The sequence below is a fragment of the Dipodomys merriami genome, unplaced genomic scaffold (genome assembly GCF_024711535.1).
Source record: "Dipodomys merriami isolate MVZ:Mamm:240054 unplaced genomic scaffold, mDipMer1.0.p SCAF_5, whole genome shotgun sequence".
Classification (NCBI taxonomy): domain Eukaryota; kingdom Metazoa; phylum Chordata; class Mammalia; order Rodentia; family Heteromyidae; genus Dipodomys; species Dipodomys merriami.
Genome location: NW_027206068.1, coordinates 45,862,726 through 45,882,505, shown reverse-complemented (window position 1 = coordinate 45,882,505; position 19,780 = coordinate 45,862,726). Strand labels below are relative to the sequence as shown.

Here is a 19,780-nt window from a genome sequence, read left to right as displayed (position 1 = left end):
ACCCTCTACTTTTTAAAATGCTTTACCCAACACAAATTGCTGCAATCCCAGTAAGTTTGAAGAAATAAAGACATGATTACATGATGCCTATTTAAAGAAAAAAAGTCAAGCAATTAAACAAAGGCATAGAAAATATTGCTTTTGTCCCTCTTCATGACACATAAATTGTTTGAAGTTTTCCATTATGAAAAACATCTAAATTGCAGTATGAAAGAGTAATTTATTAAGTCAACCTCACATATTTACAGTCCTAGTCTCCAGGCTTAACAGAGGCCTATAAAAGGAGACATCTATAAAACATAGTGGGAAATCAAGAGTATCTCTGGGTTCTAACCTACCAAAAATCAAGATATTAAAGAAGGAAAGAAATGCCTTCATAGGACCTAACACAGATCAATTAAAAAAAAAAAAAGAACAAGGAGAATATTCAATAAGTCTACAGGTGCAGCTATTTCACTATACTTGTTTCAAAGGGAAATCACACATTCAGAAAGAGAGTATAACACAAAGACTGGATGGGTTTGTCAGCCTGGAAAAATGAGAGTTAGGGATGTAAGTGGCCATAATGCACTTTTACCACCGTGAGGTCAGGTATAACACTCAATCCAAAAAAAGGAAATCTGTGGTTCTGCTTTCAGTACTGTCAGGTTTTTATAAAATAACATCAAGGTTTTCTTCCTCTAACACACACACACACACACACACACACACACACACACACACAGAGCAAGTTTTCCTTACTAGTTATTCTCCAGAGCCACTTTCCCATAAAGCAAGATTTCTTTAAATAGTATTTAAAATATTCTTCAGGAAAAGTATATTATCAAAATGATATTCTGTGTTCTAACTACTTCATATACAGATATAAAAATAGAATAAGTAATAACCTATTAAAATGGTTTAAAATGGGTGGTTAGGAGTTAAAAAATAATAGAAAAAATAAACTATATTATATGCTTGTATAGAAATATTACAATGAAACTGCTTTGTACAATTAATGTAGGCTAGTGAAAAAGAAAATGTTCCAGTTATAGTGAGCTTTTTTCTAAGGATCTATTGGCTATAGAAGCACTGACAAAGTTCGTTTTTCAGGCCTTGCATGATTTTTATAAACATTTCATTAAGGCTGGTAAAACCCTGTGAAATCAATAAATGGCTAATCTATCAGTTATTTTCTTATCAGATTTCCCCATGACTGCCAAATTTTCAATAAGAGAGTTTCACTAGATTTTTAAAGAAAGAATTATAAATGTGTTCCTTGAGCATACGATGATGGTGGAGCCTGGGTATCCAAGTCCATGAGGATCCTAAATAAGTATGAGAAATCATGAACAGGTAGGGGGAAGGAGAGAGGGTGAGGAGGAGAAAGAGGCAGGAGGGAATGTTGCCTAAACAACATTCTTCCAATGTAATAGCCTTTTGTAAGGGTTATTTTTGGAAATAAGAGGAGATACTATATGTGTGTGTGTGTGTGTGTGTGTGTGTGTGTGTGTGTATGTATGTATATGTGTGTATGTACATATATGTATGTATATATATGGAAAAATGTGATAAATAAACAGGATGAATTCTCACTTTAATCATAGGACCTTGGTCATTAAATTATGATCACACATCTACTCAGAGAAAGGATTAATGTTCTTTTCCAATTAAAAGAAATTTAAAGATATTCAATAAACAAAATAATCTCCCAAGGCAGAAAATTTGGTATTACATTGGTTTGCTCATCTTCCCAAAATAATTTTACTTAAGGTTAGAATTAGAATTCTTTAATGCTGCTAATAAAGCCATCTCTGCTTTGGAAATGGTTGGCCAGGTGCCTCCAGAAGAAGCAATCAAAAGTCATTAATAATCAAAATCATAACAAATAAATCAAAGACTATATCAGGATTGTATTGCTCAAATTACAATAATTTGTAATTCAAACATCATCTCTCCCAAAAAGAGAAGTGACTTTACTAGACTCTACTATTATGTTTCCAAAATCCTGTTTTGTGGATGATCTATAGAAGGAGAAGAAGAATAGGAAGAGGAGAAGGAGGAGGGGGAGGAGGGGAAGAAGAAGAAGAAGAAAGAAGAAGAAGAAGAAGAAAGAAGAAGAAGAAGAAGAAGAAGAAGAAGAAGAAGAAGAAGAAGAAGAAGAAGAAGAAGAAGAAGAAGAAGAAGAAGAAGAAGAAGAAGAAGAAGAAGAAGAAAGAAGAAGAGAAGAAGAGGAGGAGGAGGAGAAGAGGATGAGGAGGAGGAGAGGAGGAGAGGAGGAGGAGGAGGAGGAGAAAGCAGCAGCAGCAGCATGAATGATAATTGGAAAAGGCAAGAGCCTCAAAAATCTTTTCAAAGCATCTTCTCTTTTCAGATTGTCATCCATACTACTTTAATAACTAAGAAATTTTATCCTGGGGAATAGTTGGCATTTTTAAAAGTTCAGAGTTGAAAGCACACATTCTATAAATAAGTCTACAATGAAGAGCTAAAAGGTTTATTTCTGATTTCTTATTTCACAAACTAAGAACTAGGCATAAAAAAAGATGAGGCCATAAAATGCTTAAAAAGTAGATTACTAGAAACTAATAGAAAACATTATTATCTATTGAGCCAATGATGGGTCAAATGGCATTTTGAATCCTTGCGGAGAATATGAATATGACCTTCATGTATACCATTTACAGAAAGCAATTTTATTTACATTTTTAAATCCACATAAAGGTGAAAGATGATACTGCTGCAAAATGGAACATTTAATTTTTCTGCCCCAAGGCATACGTAGTTCTCCCGAGGTCAAATGTAGTATAAGATGGAAATGAAGCCAGACTGCCTGGCGTCATCTCCTTCCAGTGGACTTTCTCTTTGGGCAGGAGTATATTGAGCCTACTTTTAGTCTTCAGAGATACGAAATTTTCTAGATTCCACATAAACTGAGGAATTCTATAAAACGGGATTTGCATCCTCTTTGTATATTCAGTAAGCTATCAACAAGAAAAAGCTCATGAAAATAAATGGCCAAGGAAAAGCAGGGTGGTGGTGTTCTTTTTGTTTTGTTTTGTTTTGTTTTCTGATAAATGTAGTTATTCCCTAACAAATAAATTCAGCTCTCCCTCCACCCAAATTCTTCCTGCCAAAACATGTCAACTAACTCAAAACACATGTGTGACTTGTTAGGCGAGACACAGATGTTATAGATCATTGTAAAGACCACCTCAGATGACTTAAGGGAGTGCCTTATGGCCCAGTCTCACAATCTTGCTCTGAGGCCCAAGGATGATTCTTCACATTGGTTAGTTCAATAGACTCAAGCTTCCTAAAAAGCTTGTGCTTTATATGCTACCAACACGGTCACCAGTATCAAAGCTATTTTTGTGACTGCCCCTGTAAAATGAAAACTTAATCTAATAGAACCCTAAACTAATCATATACCGACAGCAATTTTGTACATATCCCAGTATCTAAGCAAGGTATGTCCAGAAGAAGACAAAATAACTTTTCATAAAGATGGAAAGCAAAAGTTATTTTTCAAAAAGAAATTATAATAAGGTTCATTTTTCTGCCTCACTATTTATTTTCCTGGATATGCGTGTGTGCGTGCGCGTGCACGCGCGCACACACACACACACACACACACACACACACACACGATGTAGTAATTAAAAGCCCTGACTCAAGAATAAGACTGCCTAAGAATTCTTTTGCAGCCTTTCACCAGACAACCACACCACAATACCTCAATTACTTTCTCAGATATGAGATGGAATAGTAGTAAGGTCACTAGGATTAGCATATTGGTATATCACTAGGATCCTCCAAATATTAACTATACTTACAGGGTTGTTAAAAAGAAATAGAAGAAAGGTGAGGTTGGTTCAGTGATGGATCATTTGTCTAGAATATGCAAGCCCCAGATTTGTATCCCAGAACTACGGGGAGATGGGGGGGAAGGCAGGGAGGGAAGGGAGCTACATTTTAAAATCCTGGCTCAATACTTAGTCAAAGATATAAGCAGGAAGATAGAATATCTTATCCTTTGCAGTCATTCCGCACCTTATGATCATGGCACATCAAAAACACAAAGCAGTCCTTATATGAAGGAACTCTTTTTTGGTAACCATTGCAATGTCTTGGAGTGGGGGTATGTTAGCCCTTAGAATATATTTTGAACAGCATGTGACAGGAATATTGTGACTTTCAGTCTACCAAATCATTTAATATAGTGTGCTGCCACAGCTAAGTCTTCAGTCAGAATTAATGTCAAAGGAGAAAAGTCACCTGTATTCCCTGGCCAGAGGCCCCCAGATTTTATAACCCAATAAGCTAAAACACTATGCAGAAATTTTAAGAGAATTTAAAGTGTTAAATATAATCAATAGCAAATAATACTCACAAATTAATCAGTACTTAAAATTAGATCTTAATAAATATCCTTAGTATTTGCCAACTGAAATTAAAGTACAACAAGGAAATCTCATCTCAATTAGACAGCCTATTCATTGAGCCTGCCTGAGATTTGTCTCATTTCCATAAACAGTTGGCTAGTGGGTGTGGAAATGGCCATTGTCTTCTGGCTTTACTCACAATGGTTTACTATCCACAGTAACTGCGTATGGCTTGCTGGGAAGCAGTGGGCAACTTTATAGCAATCAACTAACTGAAAGAACAAAGACATGTTTAGGGATATAGTTTGTCTGTGTGAAGTATCCTTATTAGGACTATGCTAGAAGCACCTAGAACCCTGATCCATAAACCTTTCTCCATAAATGATAGTAATACATTTTTCTTTATTAATTCAGGATTGCTGTGTTCCTGTCCTCTTTCCAATCCCTTTATAACACTCTAACTCAATGAGCACTCACTAATACCTTTATGGTGTGGAAAGAATTGTTAGCCTCAGTTTGCAAATAAGGAAATTTGAGCACCAGAGAAGTTGTTTGCCCAAGATTACAAAATCATGAAAATATTTCACATTTATATTCCTTTCTTTTCTCTTAAAAAGGCTTTCAAATGGTGATTTTCATAAGAAACACCATGAAGCCTGGAGCTGGTGGCACCCTCCTGTAATCCTGGCTACTCAGCATAGTTCAAAGCCAGCCGGGGCAGGAAAGTCCATGAGACTCTTATCTCCAATTAACCTCCAGAAAACCAACAGTGGCACTGTGGCTCAAGGTGGTAGAGCACTTGCCTTAAGCTGAAGAGCTGAGGAACAGCACCCAGGTCCAGAGTTCAAACCCCACAACTGATCCCCCAAAAAAGAAAAACACCATGAAGGAAATAAGAGAAATTCAGGATGCCTGTTTTTTCCTTCTTGTGGTAAAGTCTACCCTGAACCAGGGTAGACTTCTCCTTGTCACTCTTCCATTTATATTGTGAATTTAGTGTTGACACCTGGTCAGGTTCCAGGACATTATCACCTAGGTGGAAGTTGTGTGGTGGTCAGCCAGCTTCAGAGATGTAGAATCCCCTTTAAGACTTCTCATTCTTTTCATCATTTGTTCAAGGAAGACCAGGGGAGCATTCTCTTGATCTGTACAAATGTATCTAATTAGAGCCATTGTAACTGTGAAGAATTTCCATCAAGAATGCAAGGCAGGATTAAGCATCTCAAGCCAAAAGACTGACTTTTCATGCCTCCACACTTCAGAACATTTCTTTAAGAGGTACAGATCCAAAAGTGTTAGCTCAGCTCATCTGAGTTAATGCCAAATTTGCATTAGTTTGATAATGGCTAGAGACTGTGGCTGCCTCTTCTGTGCAGCTGTTCATAATTCTGCCTTGTTAAATCAAAAGAAATAAGGTTGAAATCCAACATGAGGCACTCATCTTTCAATTACATATTTCTTGTGAAAGAGGCTAAAACTCTGCCATGTTCTGCAAAATCTCCACATCAATAGCAATTAAGTTTCACATCAAGACTGAAGAAATAGCACACTGACCATGCATGAATAACTTCCTTTCATATGCATTTTTCTCTGCACTTAATTCTATAAAACAATAAATGATGGTGCCCTGGTATAAGAAACTATCCATAAATTGCTGGAAAAGATTATGTGAGTAGAAGTATTTTATATTTTCGATTGCAAAGCTCATGTAGACAGCCCTGTTATCAACTCCACAGATGCCCCCAACAAATCACAGAACATCATTTTGCCAATAGTTTCAGAATTAAGCCTGGAATTAACTGTGGCATTTCCACAGAAAATTTCTCAAGCAGAAAGTGTGATGGGTCTCATATAATCCAGCCCACACTTTTAAAAGTTTTTCATCAAATATTGAACATCAGCACCATGTAGACAGCCAGCCAGGGAGTGACACAAGGATATTGTTTCTAATCCTTAGATGTTGCAATGAACATTTCTGCAAGGAAAAAGAGATTATATCTATTCTACTCAACCTTAGTTAGATGGAACAAGTTTTGAGAATGTCACCAAATTTTTTGGCCAGCTATAATCTTCAGTGCTTTATTTTGATGTCAAAAAATGCACAGTAAAGAACAAATAAATGTATAGTGAGACTTTGGATATTTCTTAGAGACCCATAAAGCTAGTAACAGAATACATTTAAAAATGTAAGCCTTAATTCATGTTTAGATAAAGAAAAGAATAAGGATCTTAAAAGTTTTCCAAATTTTGCCTGTGCCAAAGAGCAAGAGATTTGTTTGTAAAACTTGAACTGCATTCAGAAGGTCACTTTCATCGTTTGATGTGAAAATCTCTATACAGTTACTTATTCAAAAGTGCATATAAAGCATCATCATCATACAACTAATATAAATATACTAATGAGCATTTTAAATAAAATATCAAATCCATGTTGGACTATTTATTTTCCTTCTCATTTGTGACTTCTTAGTGGCCCTTGGATCTCTTTGTAATCTGGCAAAGTTAATAAATATAGCTTTCCTAAAATTTTGATTGTATACTTTGAGGTTACCTTGGAATCCTGGCAATCAGTTTCAAAATGAATCAAGTACATAAAAGAACAAGCAACATGGTGCTTAGCACATCACACAAAAATGGACAATAAATTGTCATTGTCAAACTCACTGAAAACAATCAAATATTTCACTGAACCATTTATAACTATTGATTGCACACCAAGCTTGACTTTATATTCTTCCTATTTTAAATAGATGCGATATTTTATAAGGGCTTCACAAGCAGGAGATTGCGAATATAAAGCAGTCCATTAATTTTATATAAGCTGTTTTATATACCTATGGTCTCTAATAACACCCAAGAACAAGGTTACAAGGAGAAGAATCATTTTGTAAAGTTCAATTGGAGTATATATCCATGCCTAAAATGCCAGCTGTAACACCAGTAGTTTCTATTTACCTAAATAGTTTCATAATATAGGTGAAAATAACTGATACAAACAACAATACAAGTCTTGGGTTTTAATGAAGCAGCATTGTCAAAGCTAAGCTAAGCTTTCAAAGCCAACCACCTACATAAACAAAAGAATGTTCCGTGACATCCTTCACGTACACATACTTCTTCCTTGCTGTGTAAGTCACATGTTTATTTCTGGATATGAAAACTAGTCCTCTATACCAAACAATTTTCACCAAGCCTTTCTACCACTATTTTTCTGGCAATAACCTTTTAGAGAAGGAAATCAAGAGACTGTGATTTTCAATTTTATTAAACATTTCTGTCAGTTTGCATTGTGGATCTTGATGTCGGCCCTGCACAGCCCTATTACACCGTATGGAGATTTGTGCATTGTAGTTGGGTTAGGGACACAGAGAAGTAGAAATATGTAGGACCCACAGCTGATTGTAGCTAGCTCTTTCTGCTAAGCTTCCAGCATCCCAGCGCATTTTACTATGATGCACATTTCCCATACGTGAGGGGAAGGCCTTGCCTTTTGTTCATCCAACTTAGAACAAGCTGGTAAATGTCTTCTCACCTTTATTGGAATATCTTTTGAAACCAGCATGACTCTGGAGTCTGGTCTCACAGAGATAGCCCTCCAGACTTAAAAGGACAATTCTGTTAAGATCGAGGTAGGCTTATTACTTCAATATAAGTACTTCCTTAATTTTCCTTTCTCAGCATGCTACATAAATATAAATAAAAAGGTTCTCCACTGGATGTATGTTACATATATCTCACAGAGTTTAATTACAAAGCCTCTAAAAATGAAGACTGTGGGCGGAAAGGAAGCAAGTAGAACACACAATCATGGTATTGTGTTACCAGGCTGTCTCTGACAGCCAGGAAACAAAGACACTCTGCCAATCACAATCCACCATGAAAGGTTGGGCTGAGGAAAAGAAAAATCCAATAGGGTGAGCAGATATTATTTGCTAGTTTAATGCCTGGAAGCCCACAATTTTTAATTTTGTTCTAATTAATGTTATTATAATTATGACAATTTTACCGCCATGAAAGAGAAGTTAGGCTTTTTTTTTGGGGGGGGGGGGCTTTAAGCTATACATCCTGCCTTTTCTGCAGCAATTGATTGACCGATTCTAATAAGGAACTTGCCAGATGGAGGCCAGCCTCTCACAGACTGCCCATAAGAACTAAAGCATTACAGGGAACTCTGAAGACACTTGAACAAGAATAAAATATTCCATCCCCAAATGACCCTTCCCTTAAAGGGAGAGGACTGGTCAAGCAACTTCTAAAAGCAAGAAAGACTGAGCCAGAGAGTGCTGGCTACAGAAAGAAGAAATGGGGAAACCTCTACGAAGAAATGGGGAAACCTCTACAATTCAGAGGCAGGACCCAGGGTAGTTTAACAACCTCAGCAGTCAGGAGGCGGGGTAGATCCAAACCCCTTAGGCAAAAGGCAGAGTGAAGGAAGCAAGAGAGGAGGAGTCTCCCCCCACCCCCCACCCCCCGGGGCTTTGCCTAACACTAGGACAGACGATGCTCCTAAACCTTTCCGTTTTATTTCTGGCTCCTCTTCACCTCTAGATTTCTTCTTTCACCGTGGGCTCGCCTTCCTCTAACCTGACTTCTCCTGCGGACTGATGGAACACCACACGCCGGATCTTTCTTCCCTTCATGCGGCGGCGATTTGCACAATCTAGTGTCACGAAAGGATGGACTCGGCTTAGGGGAGAGTAAACCCGGGAGCTTCCCAGAAAACCTTCCCCTTTGACATAGACAACCCCTAGCGCCAGCGCTAGGTACTATCCGCTTCTTTCGGGATCAAGTCAACAGTGTGATCGTTGCTGAGGAAGTAGTACACTTGAAGTGACAGCAGGGCCAGTGTCCTGGGCGCTCAGGGAGGCCCCCCGGGGAGTGTGCAAACTGTCAAAGCAAGGATAGGGGCTGGAAGCGACGGGGAGGAATGGTTGTGGGCTCGAGAATGTTTGGGGTGAGGGGGGTCGGTTTGTTGTTGCTGTCGTTGTTTGGTAAAGAACTAAAGAGGAACTCCTCCTTCGCCTCCCGGGTCTAATGATGATAAATTCCACGCGGAATCCGGCCCCACGCCGGCGAGCCCAACCACGGAAAATAATGAGGCTGCATTCCCATTCATCTGCATTAAAGGCGAGCCAGGCACTTTCGATAGCAAATATATCGATTCCCTGGCCCGGGCCACGGTTTGTCCTGCTCCTGGTGAATAATTACTACTCCTTTAGAAATTCATAATAATTAGGACTCTCTCCACCCCACCCCCCTCCGCCCTGAGAGCTGCTCTCGCTGTTAAAGGCGCCTGACCCTGCAGGGTGTCGGGGAATCTCGATCCTGTACTTATCCCTAAGTGAAGAGGCCTCCCCCGCCCTCCCCTCTGCAGAGGGTTTTTTTCAGTCCAGAGAAAAAGCTGGTTTCCCGCCCCCCACCTCCCTGCCTCAGTTTCCCTCCCTGTCCAGTGAGGCTCAAAGACACTTCCAGCTCTGCAAGAGGCATGTTTCTGTTTTGTGGAAAGATAGTTTAATGAACTGTGCGGATCCAATGGGGGGGGGGCGCTAGGGAGGCGAGGGAGGGGCGGGGAGAAACACGGATTTGTCTCCCCGCTGAGCAAACTGCGGTGGTCCCGGGACCAGGCACCCCTAGATGGGGCGGGGACAGTGCACCCCGGAGTTCTGGCCGCCAGACCCTTAGGGGAGCCTGGAGACCGGAGCTCGGCGTTCCCAGATGGAGAGCTGGGGAAACTGCTGCGGGCCGCAGGGCGGTGTCTGCAGAACCCCGAAGACTAAATGCGCAGGACCACCCGACCCAGGCGATGGAGCCTGCGGCGGGGGTGAGGGTGGGGGGGTGAGGCGGTGGGGGGGTGAAGCGGTGGGGGGGGGTGAGGCGGTGCGGGGAAGTCTCGCCCTCCAGGCCTGGGCTGGCCTCGCCGCGCCCCAGCGCGGCCCTTCCGCCTCCCCACCGGCCCGCGGCCTCTCGGGGAGAGCTACCGCGGTCCAGCCCGCTGCTCCACGAGCCCAGATGGTGCGGGGCGTCGAAGAAAAGTTTGCAGGGAGTGCCCTTGGGCTGTGGTGAGCCTGGAGGTCCGGACGGAAGAGCGTTGCACCTGTGAATTCACCAACCCTTGGGGATTTCCGGTGCCCGCCTTCGGCTAAGTGCGGACAATGGGAGTGCGCAGCGGCGACGGCCAGCAGCGGGGTCCAGGCACTGCGGCTTGGGATTGGGGAGGGGGGTAGAGGGGGGTCGCAAGAGTTTCCTAGTGGAGGTAGGAAGGCTACGTGGAAGAAAAGTTTCCTCGCTCCTCACAGAACCTGGTGGGAAGGGGTTGTAGGACACGGGGCAGGGCGCGTGAGAGCCCCGCCCCCGCCCCTCCCGCCCGGCGTCCCTCCCCGCTGCGGGGCGGGCCGCGCCTGGGCTGTAGGGGTTCTCGGGGTCGCAGTCTGTGACCGAGGTAGGGGTGACGCGGGGGGGGGGGGGGCGGGAAGGGGGAGGCCAGGCGCGAGGCTGCGGTTCCGCGGGGACGCGCGCGCAAGCCCCGCAAAGCCAGTTTCTACGGAGACACTGGCGGCTCCGAAGCAGCAATTTGTCATTTTGTGGGAGAAAGAAACAGTACCAGAAACAAAAAAATGCCTCCAGGTTCTGGCTTCTCCCATTCTCATGCAGATGAGACGGTGGGCTCGGAAGGCGGCCTGCGCATCTCCCCTCCTCCTCCCCCCTTCCCCCCCTCGCGTTTCCGGCTGGAAGGAGTCAAATACCCTCCTTCATTTCCAGGAAGGAGGAGCTGGGAACGCTTTCCTGAGGTTCGGCCCCAGAGGCACGTGCTGCCCCCTTGCTGCTCTGGAGACCACACCCTGCACCCCAAACCAACGCGCAGGCTTTGGGGTGCCACCCACAGTCCCTAGACTCGAGGCTCCGCCTAGGCACTTTGGACGATCAGCCACACCTGAACCAGAGAGATCTCCACCCCCGACACCCCCCCCCATATGCACACACACACACTCGCCACCCCCACCTCTGCAGAACCCAGAATAGCCTAGAAAGGGCTGTTTACAGAGTAGGTAATTAAGTGTGTCAGCCCCCAGCGAAGACGCAGCGCGCACGTCAGAAGTTTAAAGCACAGCCAGCTAGCCGCGAGGGCAGGGGACAAACTTGGAAAGTAAGCCGCCGTGGCGCTCTTGGGCGCGCGAGGGGCCCGGAGACGCCGCCCATGTATCATCTCAATAAACAGCTGCTTCTGGAAGGCTTGCGTGGTAATTGAGACGGGAGCTCTTTTCTGATCTGGGTTGGCATTTCCTCATCTTGAGCTGACAGAGCCAGCTCAGGAAATTGCTGGTAATATTCATCTGGGGAGCACTTTCATTAAACGTAATTCATTCGACTTTCACAATAAATTGAGTGACATCCTTCCCGCGGAACCTTTTTATCCTTGATTAAGTGCTTGCCAAGCTTTGGTTCCCCGCTTTATTGTCACATTGCTTCGAGCAGAGTCGTCAACATGCCAATCGGCAGCAGAAAAAGAAAAAAAAAAAAGAAGACAGAAAGCAAGAACTGCGCGCCTGTGTTTGTACCCAGCTCCGGGAGGGGTTCGTGCTGACATGGAGAAACAGAGCTGGTCGGAAACGCGACTAGTGGATCAATCGAGACCACAACTTGCAGCAAACTCGGTGGTGACCGGGAGAACGGGAGAGAAGCGGGACGCGAGGGCTCCGACTTCGCTACCCACCCGCCTGCGCGGGGAAGCGGCTGGCCTAAACGACGCCCGGCCGGCCGGCGGGCGACTCGCCGGCTTCCAGTGAATTCAAATAGACAAAACTATCAAGGTCTTCAGATGAGATCTTAAGTTCCTAAAGGACATGATAGTCCAAGGAGAACTTTTCTGGAACCGAATCAACTCTAGACATTTCGCTTTTGAAAAGGGAGAGAACACACACTCTGAACTTGCTGCTTCACAAGTCTCCAAGTTGCCTAGCTTCGCCTGCTTTATAAAGGGGCGGGGGGAGGGTAATTTCGCACTCCCGAGAGATTCCTTTTTGACTCTGAACGACCAGCTCCTAGATAGCCAAATCCCTTAGGCTCTTCAGACCCAAGACCCAGGCTCTTCAGGACTGGACAATGAAGAAGACATCCCATGTCATTGTGGCTCCTCCTTTGCTGTCCCTTGCTTCGCTGCCCTCCCCCAAATAAAATCAAAGAAGCCAAGGACAGAAAATTGCTTATTTGAAAAAGCAATATCCAAATGCTTTCATCACTCAAATGTCCTTTTGAAAATATTGTCGACGGTGGTTATTACCCGGACAATGCTGTCAATTTCTGTCGTCTGCAGAAAATCTTCCCTCGGATAGAAAAGTAGGACATTGGGCACCTATCTCAAAAAAAATCAACCAATTTCTCTGCCACCGGATATATTTTTCACCCAGACAACACTTTCATTAAGGGGGGAAATAGCCGTCAACAATTCAAAGCCAAATAGAAATCAACTTCGTACAAAGAGGAGCCACAAATTTAATAGCTTTCTGGGAAAATACTGCTGACAGAGTTGGACCAATTCTGGTTTTTCTCCCTCTGATCCTGAAGGCAGTTTCTCTGAACCTATTGCAAGAAGGGCCCCTACCATCATATTCCTGGAAATGGGACAAAAAGGCCAACCACCCAAGTGCTTCTCACACACCACATAGTTGCTTTCCTGGTCAATGGAGAGTTGAATAGTTCAGAAATATGCCTGGAATCATAGCAACTTCTTCTCTGCCTCAAAGAGCTCTGAAGCACACACTGTGGGACTGATTAGTTCTCATGTTGTGATGCTAGGGCATAGGCCCCTCCAAAAACCTAGGCTTAATCCTCTGTCTAGATGGCTGGTCTGGCGCAGAAGAGTGAGGAAATGCAATGCAGTGGGGAATATTTAGTACTGCCTCCAAGAACTAGCTCGAACAGCAAACACTTAGTAGTCACTGTTGGGTGGCTAATTTATTTTATTTAGCTTACTTTCAGGAATAAGCTGAAATTAAAACTTTCAATGAGGTTAATTTTCAAAGGATAGGAAGTATACATGCCTGGTCCAAAGAATAGATAATAGTGGTCTCTCTCCCTCTGTCTTCCCCCATCCTCCATATTTTTAACAGCCACCTGCATAATGAGTGGTCTTCACCAAATACTTTGCCTTCTAACTATGCAGAACATAGAGGTCTTGAAGATTATGAATCATTTTTTGAACTCAATCAAATGCCATAGGATTATGCATAGTAAGAACATGCTATCAAGATGCATTGTATTTATAAAATGATGTGTACAGTGACTTCAAGATAAAAATTAAATTAAGAAAAAGATCGTCCCAAATTTGAGAGAAGGGGGTGGCTCCAAATGTTGTGGCACAGGTTTAGAGAAGATTTTCCAAGTCTTGTGTATTTTCACAAAGCAACTAGATTACTATTGTCATTCCCAGCAGAATTTGTGGGCTTCTCATTAAATAATGCTCTAGTTTCATGATTGGTCACAATAACGTCATTCAACCAAATTCACTCCATTTCGTTGGACTCAAATGATGAGTAACTTTGACATTTCCAAGCCTAGGCAGTCCTCATTCGACTCCATTTGCTACCTCTGAAAACTACCACAGGTGAGCCCCCAAAATAATGCAATAATATATTTTCTGCTGAGATAGACTCTTCCTGTTCCCTGGCCTGTCCTTCAGGTTGACCCACTGGGGATAATTCAGTTTAGGAGACATGCATCCTTCCCATTCTTTACTGTGAGCAACCACATTTCCTACTTTACCCATGTGCTCTTCAATTCAGTTTAAAATGCTGTAGTCCTGTTATCCCATTATTATCATATTCAAAATCTCCTGGAATCAGTCCAGGACTGAAAGGAGAATAAAGATGGCAGAATCTTTACATCTTTTAAACAAATCACAACATGCATTCCTCTCCTGCTGAATTCAGACTTTAAAATCTGCAATATATCACATATGACAAATTGAAATTTTCTTTACCTTTATACTGAAAAGATGGTTTCCTACTCTGTGTATCTGTGATTAAAGCCTTCCTTGTGATCATATTTGAACATTCCAGCTAATGTACTTCAGAAGGTAGCTTTGCACACACATTTTAATTAGTTTTTTTATTGCAAGTTAGCTTGTCATATGAAATAGGATAGATTCATCTCTCAATAAATACAAACTGGCTTAAAAAAAATCCTCAACTGGCATTACAGCAGACATTCAAATGACACTGGGCCAAGTAAGAGAGCATCCACCTACGAACATTCAGAAAACTGTGACTAACGTGGGGATACTTAGTCTGAGAGATAGAGGGTTCTTTATCATGAGAAATACTCCTTGTTCTCTGACAAAATATGACCATGACTTCTGGGGAAACTGGGATTCCCAGGGCACAAAGGCAAAGGTGTACTGAAGGTACACCTGCAAGAGAAGGCACAAATAGAATTCACTGGTGTGAGTGCACCAAGGCAAAATTAAATTACCTCTGAAATTCCTCCATTGCTCATGCCAGTTCAAGGTAAAAATCAGTGTTTTTGTCACCCTGCCTGCTTGAAGCTGCTCCTGACAACAAGTATGCATCTAGTTCCGGATTATTGCAAAGAGCTAGAATGTCCCCAGATGCAGTTCCAAATAAATGATTTGATTCAGTTACTCTATCTGATGTTAGCTGAAATAGATGGGGAGAAGCACCTTGATCACTTCATCTGTAACTTGCCCTAGAGTTTTTGTCAAGACTCCCGGCTTCTTTATTTACCCTCACACCACCCTGGTGTGACTACCCAATTCGCCCTTTCAAATTCATTTTCCTGGTCAAAAGTCAGCTTCCTCCTCCTACAGGAAAACAAGTTGGAATTTTGCTGGCAAATATCCATAGGATTCCAGTCCCTGAAAATACTACCTTGGGCCATGGCCATTAGTCCTTTGTTTTTTGTGGTTTCTAATCCCCGACACACAAAACAACTTTAGATTGGAGAGAAAAGAATGGACTTCTAAACCGCCTTTTCTATTTTATTGTTCACATTTCGTATTGTTTTGTGTGAAATTGGAAAAATCGTCTCCTTTCTCTGTATTGCCAAAAGGCATTCAGGTAATGAAGTCTGTAACTAAACGGTAATTGAATCAGCATAATTTGCACACTGAATGGTTTTCAAATGCTCCCAGTTTACAATTAAAGGAGAATTAATGCGCTTGTTGTTGAGAACGCAGCGCATTAGAATAAATCCAGCACTGTTGTTGTAATGAGTGGAAAACGGTTTAACTGCCAACAAACACATTTAAAATTTAACACAACGTATTGATTTCACTTCTGCTTTTGATAGATTATTTTCCAGACTATCGAAATACTTGCTTCGAGCAATAGGATGCACTATAGCCGAGAGCCCTGGCCGGGCGTGTGATCACAGCCCAAGGACGTAAGAACAGTCCTGAGGTTCAGGTTCTGCGCGAAGGTGTGCAGAAGGGATGGAGTGGCGGGTTACTAAGGTCCAGAGCATCGTTAATATTCTTCTTCGGACGCGTTCCCTTTGCTCTCCTCCCTCCCCGTTTCTCAAAAATCTCTGACTTTCCTCTACCCAAACTTTCTGTCCGCCCCAAGTCCGGGCTCTCAATGTCAATGAAGGGCTTCCTGGACACAGGTAGGTGTGGGCGAAAATGATAGAAGAGAAATGGGAAGGACAGACACCCACTGCACTCTGTCTGCCTCGGAACGCAGCGAAGCCCAGACTTCGGTGACCGAGTCGGGAAAAGCAGTTCTTTTGGATTGGTAGCCCCGGCTTTCACCTGTTTACCCCAAGGTGTCCTGCGGGCGAGGACATTGATGCGCAGCGCCCTCTGGCGTCCGCAGCTGCTACGGTCAGGCTTTAAAGGTGTAGGGAGGCAACACTGAAGGCTCTTGGGTGGAAGCTAAAACAGGTTAAAGACGCGCGCGCGCGCGCGCACACACACACACACACACACTTATACACACACACACACACACACACACAAAACCGTATTCACATAATTCCCAGCCATGCAGTCACAGCAGCACCAAGGCAAAAGCGGAGAGACGCTGCCAACTGCACAGAGAGCTTCCAGGCTATCCAGGATTCTGAAACTCTTGGAGTGAGACGCCAGTACCCCCCTCGTCCCATCCACCGGCTCCAGGAGTGCACGCAGGCGGCCCCGGCGCTCCCCGTCCCTCGACCATATATACTAAGCCAGCCCTCCCATGCACTTTCATAGCTCGGGATGAACTGTGGGGCTGCCCGCGCCCAACCCAACTTCACCAACAGGGCGCGAGTGTTCCTGACACTCGAAGAAGCCAGGGACCGGAGAATTCACACTCTCCTAGGCTCGGCGCGGTGCCCATAGCTTCCAATTCACCACAACAAAGCGCTTCTCCCTGGAGCCTACTTCCATCACTAGGCAAAGTCTATAAACCTCGGAAAACTGTTCCCGGAGGACCGGCCCACGGCTTTGTGTAGGATTCTCTCCCTGATGACAAGACCCGCCATTTCCTACTTAGGATTCAGCACTAAAAGTCAGGTTCGGTGATTGGGTGGAATCTGGTGGTTGAGGGCACAGGATGAAGTGTCTCTGTCGGGCCGCTCACAGTGTCCCTGTGTGAAGTTATCCTTCGACTTGTCCTCCAACTCGAAGAAAGTTCCCTGCACTTTACGTGCTGCATCTTCCAAACTGGGAGTGGGTGGGCAGAGCCACATTCAAAACCACACACTTAGGCAGATCTGTGCCTTCCGCCCCTCCACCCCCCCCCTCCCATTCTCTCTCCTCTGAAGTCCCTGGATGAACTAGCAAAGAGTTCCGTGCCTCCATCTCCTCTCTTTGCCTTCTCCCCTACCCCACCCCACTCCCCCAAAAATCCTGTCTATTACTCCTATGGTTTCTGGGCATCTAGAGTGCCCTTGCCCCGGTTCAGTGGCACTCCCGGGAGAGGGGAGTCTGGAGCCATAAAAGGAGTTGGGAACCCCGAAAAATCCCACAGGAATCCAAAGAACAGCTTCCCAAAGTTATTCAAACACAGTCTCTAGGAACACTGAGGTCGGTGGCTGAGCAGGCAGCCCTAGCCTCCCGATCACCATCACCACGACCCCGCGCGCGCACCCCCAGTGGCTTGGCCTCCCCACCAGGGTGGAATTTCAAAGGCATCCGACCCGCCAGGACTTACCAAGTAGACTGTGGGCTGCAGGAGGAGAAGCACGTACCAGCACGCAGCCTGCATCCTCCCGCGTCTCAAACTTCCTTGGCGGTGCCTTCTCTGAGTCTTTGTTCCTTCAGAAACATAGATCCACCTGTCATCCACTTTACAGAGCAAGGAGCGTTCTCAGCATCAGAAGCCTAGATACAAATGAAATTAGACATCCCATGACCACGCGGGCAAGGTTAGGCGATCGAGCAGGGGAAAGAGGGTCGTGACGAAGAGGAGTAGACGGAAATGGGAAGGGGAGGCGGGGGAGCGGGGGGGGGGGCACGGAGATTTGAAAAGCCAGTGCACCCAGCGCCTGCCAGGGGCACAGCCCGGTCCGGTCCGCAGGCAGGCGGGTCAGGCCGGCGCGGGGGAGGAGGAGGGGCTCCCCGCTTCTCAGCGCCAGTTCACCCGAGACAGAGGCCAGAGGTTCCTGGGCACCCCGAGTTCGTGCTGGTTAGTTGGGCACCCTGCTGGCTTTGGCAACCGGATCTGTCCTAGTGTCGGGTGGAGTGGCGGGCGGCTCGGACTACAGGCGGCAGCTTGTTCTCCGCCAGCCCTGGCAGGGGCTTACACACACGTCCACCCCAGTAGAGACAGAGGAGAGTGTGCGAGCGAGTTGGCAAAAGAGAGAAATGGGTAGGTAGACCGGACCAGGATCTCTCAACACCTTCGGTGAGGAGGAGGGGAAGGGGGTGGGGAAAGGGAATACAATTGCATTCAGCAAGCGAGGCTCAGTTTACCCATTTGAATCCTCAGCATACAGATAACACACGCATACACATACACCATCACCTCTCGAGAGCTACTTTTTGTCGAGCCAAGAGGCACACAGTCAGTTGGTAACTTCTAGAGCGGGTGCCTGCGAGGGTCACCAGGCGAGCCCTCCCCCTCAGCCAGCGCCCCTCCCCACTGCCACTTCCTGGCCACTGCCACCCCTGCCCCCCCCCCCGGGAAAGTGGAGGTGAAGGGTACGTACCGCACAGGCTGGACTAGAGGCGAATCCAGAGACGGAGAGCAGGGACCGCTCTGACCAGGCTCCATGGAAGAGCTACTCGGGCCTGGCGTCGCCAGCGCCCCGGACGCGCCCTCCCTGGAGCTCCATGTCCACGCTCGGGCGAAACGGGGCCAGCTGCCTCGGCCAGCCTCGGCGGAGCCGGTGTCCCGGTGCCCGGCTGGCACTCAAGATTGGTTCTTGGGAGCCCAGGCTTGGCACAGTTGGATTCACGGTGCAGAAAACTTAAGCGTCGAGAGAGAGAGAGAGAGAGAGAGAGAGAGAGAGAGAGAGAGAGAGAGAGAGAGAGAGAGAGAGAGAGAGAGAGAGAGAGAGAGAGAGAGAGAGAGCGCAGGGGGGAGGAGGGAGTAGAGGAGGAAAGAGAGAAAGAGGGAGGGAGAGAGGCGAATGCGCCGGGCTGCAGCGCCGGACAGACCCAGACTGGCTTTGCTGGCACTGGGATGAGCCGCCCAGGACTCCCTGCTTATCCGCGGTTGCCAGAGGAGAGTAGAAATTACGAGGGGAGGAGACTACACAAGTCCTGGGGACTTGAACTTGAGAATAAGACACTGGCTTCTCCGAAGAGGGGGAGGGCGCGGGGGGGAGGAAGCCACCGGAGAGGCACGGACAGCCCCAGTTTGGGTGGAGTGGCGAGAAATGAGAGGCTTCGGGCGCACCACGCAGCTGCGGCTCCGGCCGAGATGCTGAGAAGCCCAGAGCCGCTCGGAGCCGCGTCCTGGGCGCTGTCCAAGGTGCTACCCGGCCACCGGGTGACGCTCTGGAGCGCGCTGTTTCCCTGCGCCTCGGTGATCCAGTTAGTTCGCTCTGCGGGGCCGCTGCTGGGGTGGTCCCTACCACAGGCGATTACATTTGCACGTGGATTTAGGGTTCCTCAAAGATTAATGCAGACACTCATGGAGATAGACCCGGCTCTGGTGCTCTCCCCTGGCCAGGCCCGCAGGGAGAAGTAATTCCTGAGGTGTCTCTGGTGGCCTCAGCTCCCTGTCCCTGGAGAGCGCACGGGAGTGGCTGGGAGGTGCTTAGGGCCTCCGAACCCCTATAAGCATGAAAGTGCGGGGCGCCCCTACCAGCTTCGGGCAGGGAACCGATTCCTGAGCCGCCGACCTGTGGCTACCTGGCCAGAGGCGGGGATGCTGTGGACCGCCAGCCATTCAGTGCGCACACTCGGAGAGGACTGGGCGACCTTGGGCTCTGCACTCCTCTCCACAGGCTGGGCAGAGCAGGAAATGGGG

At 45.8% G+C, this 19,780-nt stretch overlaps 1 protein-coding gene across 5 annotated transcripts in view; it reads right to left on the bottom strand.

Annotated features, from left to right (window-relative positions):
• Nxph1 (neurexophilin 1) overlaps nt 1-19,211 on the bottom strand; it is a 291,798-nt gene extending 272,587 nt beyond the window's left edge. Inside the window, exons 1-2 of one of the 5 annotated variants that reach the window (XM_069996576.1) lie at nt 18,513-19,211; nt 17,516-17,685 (exon numbers count right to left, since the gene is read on the bottom strand). In XM_069996576.1, coding sequence (XP_069852677.1) covers nt 17,516-17,569 — 54 coding nt within the window. In that variant the 5' untranslated portion in view covers nt 17,570-17,685; nt 18,513-19,211. Of the gene's footprint in view, nt 1-17,515; nt 17,686-17,944; nt 18,002-18,276; nt 18,361-18,512 lie in introns of those variants that run through there. The other 4 variants (XM_069996571.1, XM_069996572.1, XM_069996575.1 and 1 more) reach the window with 4 other exon arrangements.
• Nucleotides 19,212-19,780: the final 569 nt, after the last annotated feature.